The sequence below is a fragment of the Macaca fascicularis genome, chromosome 7, assembly GCF_037993035.2.
Source record: "Macaca fascicularis isolate 582-1 chromosome 7, T2T-MFA8v1.1".
Classification (NCBI taxonomy): Eukaryota; Metazoa; Chordata; class Mammalia; order Primates; family Cercopithecidae; genus Macaca; species Macaca fascicularis.
In genome coordinates this window covers 19,258,296-19,273,573 of record NC_088381.1, presented here as the reverse complement: position 1 = coordinate 19,273,573, position 15,278 = coordinate 19,258,296, and the positions used below count along the sequence as shown (strand labels likewise).

The 15,278-nt window shown below is 39.7% G+C and overlaps 1 protein-coding gene across 14 annotated transcripts in view; it reads right to left on the bottom strand.

The window, feature by feature from the left end:
* Nucleotides 1-15,278, bottom strand: part of STARD9 (StAR related lipid transfer domain containing 9) — a 153,757-nt gene that overhangs the window by 65,485 nt on the left and 72,994 nt on the right. For 12 of the 14 annotated variants that reach the window (XR_012414835.1, XR_012414836.1, XM_065547831.2 and 9 more), the window contains 2 exons: nt 7,543-7,612; nt 6,042-6,114 (listed from right to left, as the gene is read on the bottom strand). Coding sequence is in view for 8 of the 14 variants with exons in the window: in XM_065547831.2 (XP_065403903.1) it covers nt 6,042-6,114; nt 7,543-7,612 (143 nt within the window). In the remaining 6 variants the exon portion in view is untranslated. Of the gene's footprint in view, nt 1-6,041; nt 6,115-7,535; nt 7,613-15,278 lie in introns of all 14 variants that reach the window. The other 2 variants (XM_073995625.1, XM_073995629.1) reach the window with 1 other exon arrangement.

Here is a 15,278-nt window from a genome sequence, read left to right as displayed (position 1 = left end):
AGTTATCTTCTAAAGTTTAATAGTTTCAGGTTTCCCACTTAGATCTATGATTCAATTGAGTTAACTTTTCGATAAAGTGCAAAATATAGATCAAAGTTTTTTTTCATGTAGACATCCAACTGGTCTCCCATCACTTGCTGAAAAGATATTTTCTCCACTGAATCGCCTTTGCAACTTTATTAAAAATCAGTTGCCTATATATGTATGAGTCTATTTTGGACTCTATTCTGTTCCCGTAATCTATTTATCTTAACTCTACCACCACACTATCTTGGTTACTTTAGCTTTAGGAAGCATAGGGTTTATCTCAGAGAATGCTCCATGTGCACTTGAAAATATGTGTATTCTGTGATGTTGAATGAAGTGTTCTGAAAATGTCAGTTAGGTCACATAGTTTGATAATGTTGCTCAAATCTTCTATTTCCTCACTGATTTCTGTTTGGTTATCTACCTACTACTGGAAATTAGGTACCAAAATATCCAACCATTATTGAACTGTCTATTTTAATCTTTCAATTCCATCAGTTTTTTCATGTATTTTGAGGTTTGGTTGTTCAGAGTGCATACATTTATAAATGTTATATTTCTTCAATGTACTGACTGACCCTTTGTCATTATGAAATATTCCTGTCTCTAGTATTTGTCTTAAAACCAATTTTTTTTTTTTTTTTAAGACGGAATCTCGCTCTTGTCGCCCAGGCTGGAGTGCGATGGTGCGATCTCAGCTCACTGCAACTTCTGCCTCCTAGATTCAAGTGATTCTCCTGCCTCAGCCTTCCAAGTAGCTGGGACCACATGCTTGGCTAATTTTTTTTTTTTTTTTTTGTATTTTTAGTAGTAACGGGGTTTCACCATGTTGGCCAGGCTGGTCTCAAACTCCTGACCTCAGGCGATCCATCCACCTCAGCTTCCCAAAGGGCTGGGATTACAGGCTTGAACCACCATGCCCAGCCTTAAAACCTATTTTTTTGCCTGACATTAAAATACCACTCCAGTTCTCTTATGCTTACTTTTTAAAATTTTTCAATAGGTTTTGGAGGAAGAGATGGTGTCTGGTTACATGAATAAATTATTTAGTGGTGATTTCTGAGATTTTGGTGCACCCATCACTCAAACAGTGTACCTTGTACCTAAAGTGTAGTCTTTTATCGCTTACCCCCCTTTCCCACAAGTCCCCAGAGTCCATTCTTATTCTTATGCCGTTGTGTCCTTATGCTTTTGTATCATTCTATGCCTTTGTGTCCTCATAGCTTAGCTCCCACTTATGAGTGAGAAGATATGTTTGGTTTTCCATTCCTGAGGTACTTAACTTAGAATAATGGTCTCCAATTCCATCCAGGTTGCTGCAAATGCCATTATTTCGTGCCTTCTTATGGCTGAGTAGTATTCCACAGTATACATATACCACATTTTCTTTTTTTTTTTTTTTTTTTTTTTTTTTGAGACGGAGTCTTGCTCTGTAGCCCGGGCTGGAGTGCAGTGGCCGGATCTCAGCTCACTGCAAGCTCCGTCTCCCGGGTTTACGCCATTCTCCTGCCTCAGGCCTCCCAAGTAGCTGGGACTACAGGCGCCCGCCACCTCGCCCGGCTAGTTTTTTGTATTTTTAGTAGAGACGGGGTTTCACCATGTTAGCCAGGATGGTCTCGATCTCCTGACCTCGTGATCCGCCCGTCTCGGCCTCCCAAAGTGCTGGGATTATAGGCTTGAGCCACCGCGCCCGGCCACCACATTTTCTTTATCCACTCATTGACTGATGGACATTTGAGCTGGTTCTATATTTTTGCAGATGTGAATTGTGCTGCTAACACATGCATGTGAAAGTATCTTTTTCATATAACGACTTCTTTTCCTCTGGGTAAATCTACTTGTAGTTCTTTAAGGAATCTCCACACAGTTGCCCATAACGGTGGTACTAGTTTATATTCCCACCAACAGTGTAAAAGCATTCCCTTTTCACCATATCCACGCCAATTTTTTTTTTTTTTTTTTTTTTTTTAAGATGGCTGGAGTGCAGTGGCATGATCTTGTCTCACTGCAACCTCTGCCTCCCAGGTTCAAGCAATTCTCTGGCCTCAGCCTCATGAGTAGCTGGGACTACAGGAGCGTGACACCACACACAGCTAATTTTTGTATTTTTAGTAGATACAGCATTTCACCACGTTGGCCAGGCTAGTCTCGAACGCCTGACCTCAGGTGATCCACCTGGCTCAGCCTCCCAAAGTGCTGGGATTACAGGCATGAGCCACCGACCCAGCCTCTTTTTTGATCATGGCCATTCCTGCAGGAGTAAGGTGGTATTGTATTGTGGTTTTTTTTTTTTTTGAGACGGAGTCTCGCTCTGCCGCCCAGGCTGGAGTGCAGTGGCCAGATCTCGGCTCACTGCAAGCTCCACATCCCGGGTTCACGCCATTCTCCTGCCTCAGCCTCCCGAGTATCTGGGACTACAGGCGCCCGCCACCTCGCCCGGCTAGTTTTTTGTATTTTTTAGTAGAGACGGGGTTTCACCGTGTCAGCCAGGATGGTCTCGATCTCCTGACCTCATGATCCGCCCGTCTCGGCCTCCCAAAGTGCTGGGATTACAGGCTTGAGCCACCGCGCCCGGCCTGTATTGTGGTTTTGATTTGCATTTCCCTGATAATCAGTGATGTTGAGCTTTTTTTTTTTCCCTATGTTTGTTACCATTTGTGTATCTTCTTTTGAGAACTGTTTATTCATGTCCTTAGCCCACTTTTTGATGGGACTGTTTTTTTTTCTTGCTGTTTGAGTTCCTTGTAGATTCTGGATATTAGTCCTTTGTAGGATGCATAGATTGCAAAGATTTTCTCCCATTCTGTGGGCTGTTTACTCTGCTGATTACTTCTTTTGCTGTGCAAAAGATTTTTGTTTTATTTAAGTCCCATCTATTTATCTTTGTTTTTGTTGCATTTGCTTTTGGATTCTTGCTCATGAAGTCTTTGCCTAAGCCAATGTCTACAAGGATTTTTCCAATGTTATCTTCTAGAATTTTTATGGTTTTAGGTCTTTTAAGTCTTTGATCCATCTTGGGTTGATTTTTGTATAATGTGAGAGATGAGGATCCAATGTCATTCCCCTACATGTGGCTTGCCAATTATCCCAGCAACATTTGTTGAACAGGGTGTCCTTTCCCTACTTTACATTTTTGTTTGCTTTGTCGAAGATTAGTTGACTGTAAGTATTTGGCTTTATTTCTGCATTTTCTGTTCTGTTCCATTGGTCTATATGTCTGTTTTTGTCCCAGTACCATGCTGTTTTTGGTAACTATTGGCCTTCTAGTATACTTTGAAGTTGGGTAATGTAATGCATCCAGATTTGGTTTTGTCGTTTTTGAGATGAAATCTCATTCTGTTGCCCAGGCTGGAGTGCAGCGGCGTGATCTCGGCTCACTGCAGCCTCTGCCTACCAGGTTCAATAGATTCTCCTGCCTCAGCCACCCGAGTAGCTGGGATTACAGGTGCCCACCATCACGCCCAGCTAATTTTTTCTATTTTTAGTAGAGGGGGGTTTCACCATGTTGGCCAGGCTGGTCTCAAACTCCTGACCTCAAGTGATCCACCTGCCTTGGCCTCCCAAAGTGCTGGGATTACAGGCATGAGCCACTGTGCCTGGCCCAGATTTGTTCTTTTTGCTTAATCTTGCTTTGACTATGTGGGCTCTTTTTTGGTTCCATATGAATTTTAGGACTGTCTTTTCTAGTTCTGTGAAGAACGATGGTGGTATTTTGATGGGGATTGCATTGAATTTGTAGACTGCTTTAGGCAGTATGGTCATTTTCACAATACTGATTCTATCCATCCATGAGCATAGATATGTTTCCATTTGTTTGTGTCATCTATGATTTCTTTCAGCAATGTCTTGTAGTTCTCCTTGTAGAGGTCTGTCACCTCCTTGGTTAAATATATTCCTAAGTGGTTTTTTTTTTTTTTTTTTTTTTTTTTTTTTTGCAGCTATTGTAAAAAATGTTGAGTTCTTGATTTGATTCTCAGCTTGCTTGCTGCTGGTATACAGCAGGGCTACTGATTTATGTGCATTAATTTTGTATCTTGAAACTTCGCTGAATTCATTTACCAGTTCCAGGAGCTCTTTGGATAAATCTTTAGAGTTTTTTAGATACACAATCATGTTGTCAGCAAATAGCAAGTTTGACTTCCTCTTTACTGATCTGGATGCCCTTTATTTCTTTCTCTTGTCTCATTACTCTGGCTAGGACTTATGGTTACTATTTTTATGGTATATCTTTTCCCATCCTTTTACTTTCAACCCGTGTCTGTGGTTCTAAGGTGTGTTTCTTATAGACAGCATATAGTTGGGTCTTGCTTTTATGCAATTTGAAAATTTGTACCTTAGGCGGTTCACACTTAATGCATTTAATTATTGATGTGCTCAGAACCATCCATGTCTGATTTTTCTTTTTTCTGTGTCTCATATCTCCTTTGTTCCTGCTCTTCCTTCACTGCCTTTAACTGTTAAGTATTTTTATTAATATGTAACATTTTAATTTCTGTTGGGTTTTTTTTGCTCAGAGGTGGCAGAAGAAATGCTGATTTTTAAAATTATGTTTTTGAGCTATTTTCTTAGTAGTTGCTCTCCAGATTACAATACATATCTTTATGATCTACTTCAAAGTAATACTAACTTAATTCCTGTAAAATATAGAAACTCTACTTAAATATATATTTCACTTCCCTTGTGCTGTTATTTTCATATATGACAATGTACAAAAATGCATTGTTATAATTATGGTTTTACGTAATCTCATTCTTTTATTGACGTTAGGAGAAGAAATGAGAAAGAATGTAGGTTTTTTTATATTTACTCACACATTTACCATTCCCAGATATTTCATTGTCTCCTATAGATTTAAGATACTTTCTAACATCACTTTCTTTCAGCCTAGAAGATTTCATTTAGTTTTCTTGTCAGGTAAGTCTGCTGCCAATAAATTCTACCTTCCCCCTCCCCCCCCAATCTGGGAATGTTCTTATTGACAGTTTTTTACATTCTCTCAGCACCCTGCCCTCTAGGGTTCAATGCTTCTGATGAGAAGTCAGCCATTCATCATGTAATTGTTCTCCTGTATGAGTCACTTTTCGCTAGCTGTTTTAAAGATGTTCTCTTTGTCTTTCAACAGTTTAAATATGATGTGTCTAGGTGTGGATCTCTTTGTGTTTATTTTACTTGGAGTCCTTTGAGCTTCTTAGATCTCTAAATGATTTTCACAAATTTAGGAAGTTTTTGGTCACTGTTTTATTTTGGGTGTGGTGCTCCTCACTTTGTTACATTCCTTTAATCTATTTTCAGACCACAGAAAGGATTTTGTCCAGCTTTATAGTTGCTTTCTGGGGATATGACTTGACCTCCTCATTCCATCATAATGGAAGTGAATCTTCTAATATTTCATTTTAATGCTTATTTTCTTTTCAACCTTTTGTTTTAAATGTCCACACTGATCACACAGATGTGAAAGTATTGTAAAATGTTAAAAATAAATACAAGCAGAAGATATTTTGATTAGTCTTTATAAAATGCTTCTACCCATTCTGGGTGTACAGCTTAATGGATTGTGTGTAAATCCGGTTTATAATATTAGGTTCTATCAGAGGACCTATAAATGTGAGAGTAGGAGAAAAGGAAAAGAAATAGGGCCGGGGGCGGTGGCTCACATCTGTAATTCCAGCACTTAGGCAGGCCGAGTCAGGTGGATAATTTGAGGTCAGGAGTTTGAGATCAGTCTGGCCAACATGGTGAAATCCCATCTCTACTAAAAATACAAAAAAATTTTGCTGGGCATGGTGGCGCGTGCCTATAATCCCAGCTACTCGGGAGGCTGAGGCAGGAGAATCACTTGAGCCTGGGAGGCACAGGTTGTGGTGAACCGAGATTACACCACTGCACTCCAGTCAGGGCAACAGAGTGAGACCCTGTATCAAAAACAAACAAACAGAAATAGGAAGGAAGACAAGAAAGTGGTTTAAAGGTACAAGGAGAGGAAGAAATCTCACCAAACATAAGGGGTTACCAACCTGCGTGTAGTGGATAGTGAAAATGGCGTGGGATCTGCTGCTGGCCTCATGAACATGGGTGGCTGCTGTGATTCTGTGTATACAAGGAAAAACTGTTAGGACGAGGATTGTTCACACGTGGTGGATTCTTAAGGATCTATAGGGAATACAATAAATGTTAGTGCTGAGATTCACAGATGAGAATCATATTTAGTTCAGTTTCGTAAAGAGGAATAGTCCAAAGAGGGCAGAAGCAGCATGCTAGGTGCTATCTGAGAATAAAACGGAGTGCAGCTTCATACTAAAATACACTGAAACTTTTTTTTAAGCAATAGAAGCAAAAATTCGAGTGTAAAGAGAAATGAAGACTAGCGCATCATCAACCTGGAAGAACATGACCAAGATAGACCCATTTTATTTTATTTTATTCTTTCATTTTATTTTATTCTTAGACCCATTTTAATAAGACAAGTGGATGTAGAGAGCTTGCTGAGAAGGTACCTCAAAGACAGAGAAGGTAAGTTTTGAATTAATATTCTGTGTTTAATCAAATTCTATTAATCAAATATTAATTCTACAGTGTCAGAAAGATCTTGGAAATGAGATCTCAAATCACATCAATATCATGCTTAAGCCAGGTAGAATTCATATCTCCCTTAGAAATCCATTACAGTGTTAACCTTCAAAGTCAGGAGAGGTTTTCCTTTATCTAAGAGCATCTCACCGTGTTCTGTTCTCAGATGATCTGGAGAATTGAAGAAAAGGGCCAAAATCTAGAGGCTAGTCTCATGATTCAAATTTGACACTGAAAAATCACGGAGCTCAGGGTATCCTGAAGACCAGAAGCAAGTGTCTCCAGGAGAGTTCCATGAAGCTCAGGAGAATGTTAAATATAAATTTCTTCCTTTATGTTCAATTAACTTGGTCCTGCTATTAACAGGATAAATAGAAGGCTCTATAGACTTTTTTACCCCAGGGAAAAAAGCCCTTTTTAGGGACATTTACTAGTAATATTCTAGGTATTTCATAGTAACTTACAAACGGCATGTTATTACAATTTACAATAGCTTTTAGGGGAATCTACAACACCTGGTTATTCATAGCAGATTCAAAACAGTCTTTCAGGGGGCTACAAGTATGCAAAACTAGAAAAAAAAAAGGTTTTCTGAAACTTTTACACTATATTTGTCCTTATATCTATCAAACCTGAGGAGAGGACAATGCAGGTAAGAATCTTTTCTTCCAAATTTAGAAGCTCTAAACAAAGTAGAGTAACTTCCTTGGGCTTACTGCCTAATATTACTATGTCCAGAACAGATTCCAGCTTAATTACTAGTGAGAAGAGACTAAATCTTAGTCACCACCCCTTAACCTGGGAACACTACTGTTCTGGAAAGAGCCTCCTGGTTGTGAACACCTCTACACAGAGACAATTTTAAGTGTCATTATACACTCCCCAAAGGGAAATGGGAACACAGGAGTGTGAGGATAAAAGAATGATAGAAACAAACAAACCTGTTACCTGTTTGCAATTCCCTCCTCCAAGAGTTGGATTACTTGCTTGTAATTGGTAACTACATGTTGAGATAAACCTATCGGATTTGTGAAACAGAAAAAAGAAATTAAATGAAATTTTTGGTAAAGTTTAACCTTTTCTTGTAAGTCTTTATCATTCCTATTTCATATTATTTAATAGACAAAAATGAGGGAATCTGGCCAAATTCATTCAGATAATAAGTTAAATCAAGAAATATTTATTGGAAACCTCTTGTCAGGTATATGATAGGCTCTAGGAATACAGGTCTCTGCTCTCACAGAGATTACGGTCTATAATTCATATAGACCATATGCTAACAACAACTATAATTCCTTACAATTCTGCTATATAGGTTATAAGAACTGTTCTCATATATTACCTCATTTGGCCCTCACAAAGTCCCTGAGGTAGGCCAGTGTTGTTTTCCCCACAAGGTGGCAGACTCGGTTTGGCATACAAAATACACAGTACACTTGTCTCTGTCCTCCCACAGTTTACAATCATGGTAAGTTACACTATACAAGACAATATGGCCAAGTGCCACAGAAGTTGGAAAGATGATACACGAGGAGATCAGAGGCGTCGTCAGGGCAGGCTCTATAGAAGTGAGACTTAAATTTAGCCACTATAGAATGGGGAGGCTTTAGATAGGTGAAGAGGAGCCTACGGGTATGAAAGTAAATCTTCATGGCTGGTTACTAACCAAGTCCCAAAGGCCTTCCCAACTGTTCTAGAGCATCTCTGTATTAGAGATTCAAAAACAAAGTAACTTCATGGGCTTATTAGTAAATACAATTACACCGAAAATAACAAAGTAACATAAATGAAACCAACAAAAATAATAGTCAATAGAAAGCAATCCAAGAAAGACCCAGATACTGAGGCTACCAGGTCAATCTAAAAGTAACTCTGAAGGCTGGGTGCTGTGACTCATGCCTGTGATCCTAGCACTTTGGGAGGCTGAGGTCAGGGGTTTGAGACCAGCCTGGAGAACATGGAGAAACACTGTCTCTGCTAAAAATGCAAAATTAGCTGGGCGTGGTGGCACAGGCCTGTAATCCCAGCTACTTGGGAGGCTGAGGCAGGAGAATCCCTTGAACCTGGGAGGCGGAGGTTGTGGAGAGTGGAGGTCGCGCCATTGCACTCTAGCGTGAGTAACAAGAGCGAAATTCTGTCTCAAAATAAAAAAAGTGTGGGGGTGGGGGGGCAGGCTCGGTGGCTCATGCCTGTAATCCCAGCACTTTGGGAGCCCGAGGCAGGTAGATCATGAGGTCAGGAGTTCCAAGACCAGCCTGGCAAAGATGGTGAAACCCCACCTCTACCAAAAAAACAAAAAAATTAGCCGGATGTGGTGGCAGGAGCCTATAGGCCAAGCTACTCAGGAGCCTGGGGCAGGAGAATCACTTGGACCCAGGAGGCAGGGCTGCAGTGAGCCGAGATTTCACCATCGCACTCCAGCCTGGACAATAAGAGCAAAACTTCGTTTCAAAAAAAAAGTAACTCTGCTTACTATTTTCAAGGAGCTGAAAGAAGACTGTAATCTTGGAAACTTTAATGAAATAATAAAATGGATATCTGAGAAATAATACTGTAAGTGAAAATAAAAACTCAATATAAAGTTTAATAGCAGGTTAGACATAGCTGAAGAAAGAATGAGTGAGCAAGAAGACAGATCAGAAACATACTCAAAATTTAGCACAGAGAGACAAAAGATTAAAAATATGGAGGCAGCCGGGTGCAGTGGCTCACGTCTGTAATCCCAACACTTTGGGAGGCTGAGGTGGGCAGATCACAAGGTCAGGAGTTCAAGACCAGCCTGACCAACATGGTGAAACCCCATCTCTAATGAAAATACAAAAATCAGCTGGGGGTGGTGGCACGTGACTGTAATCCCAGCTACTTGGGAGACCGAGGTAGGTGAATCACTTGAACCCGGGAGGTGGAGGTTGCAATGAGACGAGATTGCGCCATTGCACTCCAACCTGGGTGACAGAGCAAGACTCCATCTCAAAAAAAAAAAAAAAAAAAAAAAATGGAGGCTAGGTATGGTAGCGCACACCTATAATCTCAGCTACTTGAGAGGCTGAGACAGGAGGGTCCCTTGAGCCCAGGAGTCCAAAACCAGTCTGGCAACATTAGCAAAACTACATGTCTAATTAATTAATTAAATATAGAAGAAACGGTAAGACTCGCAGAATATACAGAGAATAGGCCTAACATACTTGTAATTAGAGTCCCAAAAGAATGGGGTAGAAGGAATATTATAAGCGATAATGGTAGTGGAGGGAAGGTGGGGGGGAAAAGGAAAGGTAATGGTTAAGAACTTTCCAAAACTGATACAAAGATACAAAAGCACAGATTCAAAACCTCCAGCATGATTTTTTAAAATCCCGCATCTAACCCTAAGTAGATCATAATAAACTGTTCAAAGACTAAAGGAAAAATATTGAAAAAATTAAACTAAGGGAAGACTTCTCAGCAAAAACAGTGGAAAACAGAAGACAATGGTATAATGTTTAATGACTAAAAGAAAATAACCATTAATTTAAAATTCTATACTCAGTGAACTTTACCTTCAATAATAAGAAAAGCAGTCCAGGCGTTGTGGCTCATGCCTGTAATCCCAGCACTTTGGGAGGCCGAGGCTGGTGGATTACTTTAGGTCAGGAGTTCAAGATCAGCCTGGCCAACATGGTGAAACCCTGTCTCTACTAAAAGTACAAAAATTAGCCGGGCGTGGTAGCAGGCGCCTGTAATCCCAGCTACTCGGGAAGCTGACGCAGCAGAAGTGCCCGAACCCAGGAGGTGGAGGTTGCAGTGAGCCGAGATCGCACCACTGCACTCCAACCTGGGTGACAGAGCAAGACTCTATCTGAAACAAACAAACAAGCCAAAATAGAACTTGTCAATAGCAGATCTACACTAGAGGGAAAATGAGATTATTCTTGAAGTAGAAGGAACTCGGAGATAAAAGGTAGGATATTCTTTAAAAATTAAGAGCCATAAAAATGGCATTTAAGAAAGGACAAACTGAGTTCAAGTCTTATAAGGTTTATTGTCTGGGAAGAAGCAGAACAATCAGTAAATATTAGACTTTGATAAGTCAGTGGTCTATGTTGTAATCTCTGGAGTGACCGCCAAAATAGTAAGACAATGTGTAAATAATAAGCTAGTGGAGAAGAAATATGGAATGATTTTTTAAAGCTATCAAACCAAAAGACAAAGTAAAGAAAAAGGAACATAAAACAGGAAAGGTAAAGAGAAAACACAAAATAACAGATTTAAACCCAAATAAAATTAGTGACTACATTAAATATAAGCAGACCACAATATCAAATTAAAAGACCAAAATTGTGATGAAACAAAGGTAAAACAAAGCAAAAGGAAAATTTTTTAAAATAAAAAACACATCTGAAATATATAAAGAAAACTGAAAGTAAAAATAGAAAAGAAGATAAAAATACAAACACTAACCCAAAGAAAGCTAGCTTAGTTAATGCCTGACAAAGTAGACTTTAAAGTAAAAGCATTACTAGAGATAAAAATCCTTCACAATGAAAAAAGGGTTCAACGAACCAGGAAGTTTTAACAATTCTAATTTTGTATGCATGTAATAATAAAGCCTCAAAATACATAAAACAAAAATTGGCAGAATTAAAAGGAGAAAAAGGCATCCATACTCATAGCAGGAAAGTTTAACTTGCCTTTCTTAGTATCTGTTAAAACAAGTGGAAAAATAGAATCAATACGGGCGCAGATGATTTGAACAAGTATCAAACCTGATAAATAGTAATATATAAACACCATGCCCAACAATTGTGTAATATACTCGCTCTTCAAGCACACACAGAAAATTTACACAAACTGGCCAGTGTGCTAGGCTACAAATGAAACCGTGCTATACATATTTCAAATTTTTTCATTATTATTATTCCTATTATTATATCTGTTATGATGATCTGTGATCAGTAATCTTTGATGTTACTATTATAATTATGTTGGTACACCAAGAACCTTGCCCGTATAGAAAAGCGAACTTAATTGATAAATGTATATGTTCTGACTGCTCCACCAACCAACCTTTCCCCTACCCTTCTCGCTCTACTCAGGCCTCCCTATTCCCTGAGACACAACAATATTGAAATTAGGCCAATTAATAATCCTACAATGGCCTTTAAGTGTCCAAGTGAAAGAAAGAGTCTCTCATTTTAAATCAAAAGCTAGAAACGCTAAAGTTTAGCAAGGAAGGCATGTTGAAAGCCAAGAAAGGCTGAAAGCTAGGCCTCTTGTGCCCAACAGTTGGCCAGGCTGTGAATGCAAAGGAAAAGTTCTTGAAGGAAATTAAAAGTGCTACTCCTTGAATACATGAATGATAAGAAAACAAAACAGTCTTCTTGATGATATGAAGAAAGTTTTTACAGTATGGTTAGAAGATCAAACCATCACAACATTCTCCTAAGCCAGAGACTAATCCAGAGCAAAGCCCTGATTCCCTTCAATGCTATGAAGGCTGAGAGAAGTGAGGAAGCTGCAGAAGAAAAGTTGGAGCTGGCAGAGGTTGGTTCAAGAGGTTTAAGGAAATAAGCTTCTCAGTAACATGAAAGTGCAAAGTGAAGCAAGTGCTGACGGAGAAGCTGTAACGAGTTATCCAAAAGATACAGCTAAAGCTAAGATAACGAAGGTAGCTACCCTAAACAACAGAATTTCAATGTAGACAAATCAGGCTTCTACTGGAAAAAGGTGTCATCTAGGATTTTCAGAGCTAGAAAGAAGCGGCCAACGTCTGGTTTCAAAGCTTCAAAGGACACGCTGATTATCCTGTTAGGGGCTAATGTAGCTGGTGACTTTATTTTATTATTATTATTATTATTTGAGATGGAGTTTCACTCTTGTTGACCAGGCTGGAGTGCAGTGGCACAATCTCAGCTCACTGCAACCTCTGCCTCCCAGGTTCAAGTGATTCTCCTACCTTAGCCTCCTGAGTAGCTGGAATTACAGGTGCACGCCACCACATCTGGCTAATTTTTGCATTCTTAGTAGATATGGGGGTTTCACCATGTTGGCCAGGCTGGTCTCGAACTCCTGATCTCAGGTGATCCACCCACCTCAACCTCCCAAAGTGCTGGCATTACAGGCATGAGCCACCATGCTCGGCCGCTGGTGACTTTAAATTGAAGCCATTATCACTCTGAAAATCCCAAGGCCAGGCTGGGCGTGGTGGCTCACAGCTGTAATCCCAGAACTTTGGGAGGCCAAAGCAGGTGGATCTCTTGAGCCCACGAGTTCAAGACCAGCCTGGGCAACATGGTGAAACCCTGTCTCCACAAAATACACAAAAAATTAGCCAGCTATGGTAGCGCATGGGTGGGAAAATGAATCACATGAGCCTGGGAAGTTGAGGCTGCAGTGAGCTGTGATCACGCCACTGCACTCCAGTTGGGGTGATAGAGCAAGACCCTCCCTCTCAAAAAAAAAAAAAATCCTAGGGCCCTTAAGATTCATGCTAAATCTACTCTGCCTGTGCCCTATAAATGGAACCATAAAGCCTGGATGACAGCATATCTGCTTACAGTAAGCCCACTGTTGAGAACTACTGCTCAGAAAAAAGATTATTTTCAAAATATTACTGCTCATTGACAGTGTTCCTGGTCACCCAAGGGCTCTCTTGGAGACATACAAGAAGGCTAATGTTGTTTTCATGCTTGCTAACATAACATCTGTTCTATGGCCCATGGACCAAGGAGTCCTTTCGACTTTGATAATTTAAGAAATACATTTCATAAACCTATAGCTGTCAGTGATTCCTCTGATGGATCTGGGCAAAGTCTACTGGAAACTTTCTGGAAAGAATTCACCATTCCAGATGGCATTAAGGACATTCATGACTCATGAGAGGAGCTCAAAATATCAACATTGAGGGGCTTGGAAGAAGTTGGTTCCAACCCTCACGAATGACTTTAAAGGATTAAAGACTTTGGTGGAGGAAGTAATTCCAGAGTGGTGGAACTATCAAGAGAAGCAGAATGAGAAGAGGAGCCTGAAGATGTGACTGAATTGCCACAATCTCAGGATCAAATGTGAATGCAGGAGGGGTTGCTTCCTACGGATGAGCAGAGAAAGTGGTTTCTTGAGATGGAAGCTACTCCTGGTGAAGATGCTGTGAATATTGTTGAAATGACAAAAAAAAGAAACAGAATATTACATAAACTTAGTTGATAAAGAAGTGTCAGGATTTGAGAGGACTGACTCCAACTCTGAAATAAGTTCTACTGTGAGTAAAATGCTATCAAACAGCATTTCACACTACAGAAAAATTTTTCATGAAAGGAAGAGTCAATTATGTAACAAACTCCATAAGTTGTTTTAAGAAATTGCCACAGCCATCCAAACCTTCAGCAATCAGTATCCTGATCAGTCAGCAGCCATCATCACTAAGGAAGAATCCTGCACCAGCAAAGAGATTATGACTCACTGAAGGCTCAGGTAACCACTAGCATTTTTTAGCAATAAAGTATTTTTAAATTGAGGTATGTACACTTTTAATACATAATGCTACTTTGTACTTAATAAAATATAGCATAAATATAACTTTCATATACATTGGGAAACAAAAACATTTGTGTTTTTATTTTGATTTTTGCTTTATTGTGATACTCACTTTATTGTGGTGGCCTGGAATCAAACTTGCAATATATCCAAAGCATGTCTGCATACATGTTGTTTTAGGTGAAATTATATGGAGCATGTTCTTTGAACTCAATACTATTAAACTAGATACCCATAACAAAAATACAACTAGAAAATCCCTGAGTGTTAAAAAATAAAGAAACTCACTTCTAAACTCATGGGTCAAAAGAAATCATATTGGAAATTATATATTTTTTAAACTGATTAATGATGAAAACACTACACAGTAAAACTGGTGCAATACAGCTAAAGTCACGCTTACAGGGAAATTTATAACTCTAAATAAATACACTAAAAAAGAGGAGGCCAAGGCAGGCGGATCACGAGGTCAGGAGTTTGACACCATCTTGGCCAACATGGTGAAACCTCACCTCTACTAAAAAGACAAAAGTTAGCTGGGTGCGGTAGTGCACATCTGTAGTCCCAGCTACTCAGGAGGCTGAGGCAGGAGAATCGCTTGAACCCAGGAGGCGGAGGTTGCAGTGACCCAAGATCGCACCACTGCACTCCAGCCTGGTGACAGAGGGAGACTCTGTTTAAAAAAACAAAACAAAACAAAACAAAAAAATGAGGGGCCAGGTGCAGTGGCTCATGCCTGTAATCCCAGCACTTTGGGAGGCCAAGGTGGGTATATTACCTGAGGTCAGGAGTTCGAGACCAGCCTGACCAATAAGGTAAAACCCCATCTCTACTAAAAATACAAAAATTAGCCAGGCATGGTGGTGCGTGCCTGTAATCCCAGCTACTCAGGAGGCTGGGGCAGCAGAATTGCTTGAACTAGGAGGCGGAGGTTGCAGTGAGCCGAGATCCTACCACTGCACTCCAGCCTGGGTGACAGAGTGAAAAACAAAATCAAAAACAATACAAGGGTAACTTTGATGAAGTAATTTTATATCTGTTGAATCTAGTAAAGAAGATTCGGGGCTTGTAATTAAGACATTGCTTTCATTCATTTTTCTAGTAATTCATCCTTATTTTATTTTATAAATGTATTAGTATGCCAAAGATTGGAATTAAAAAAAAAAAAAAAAAAC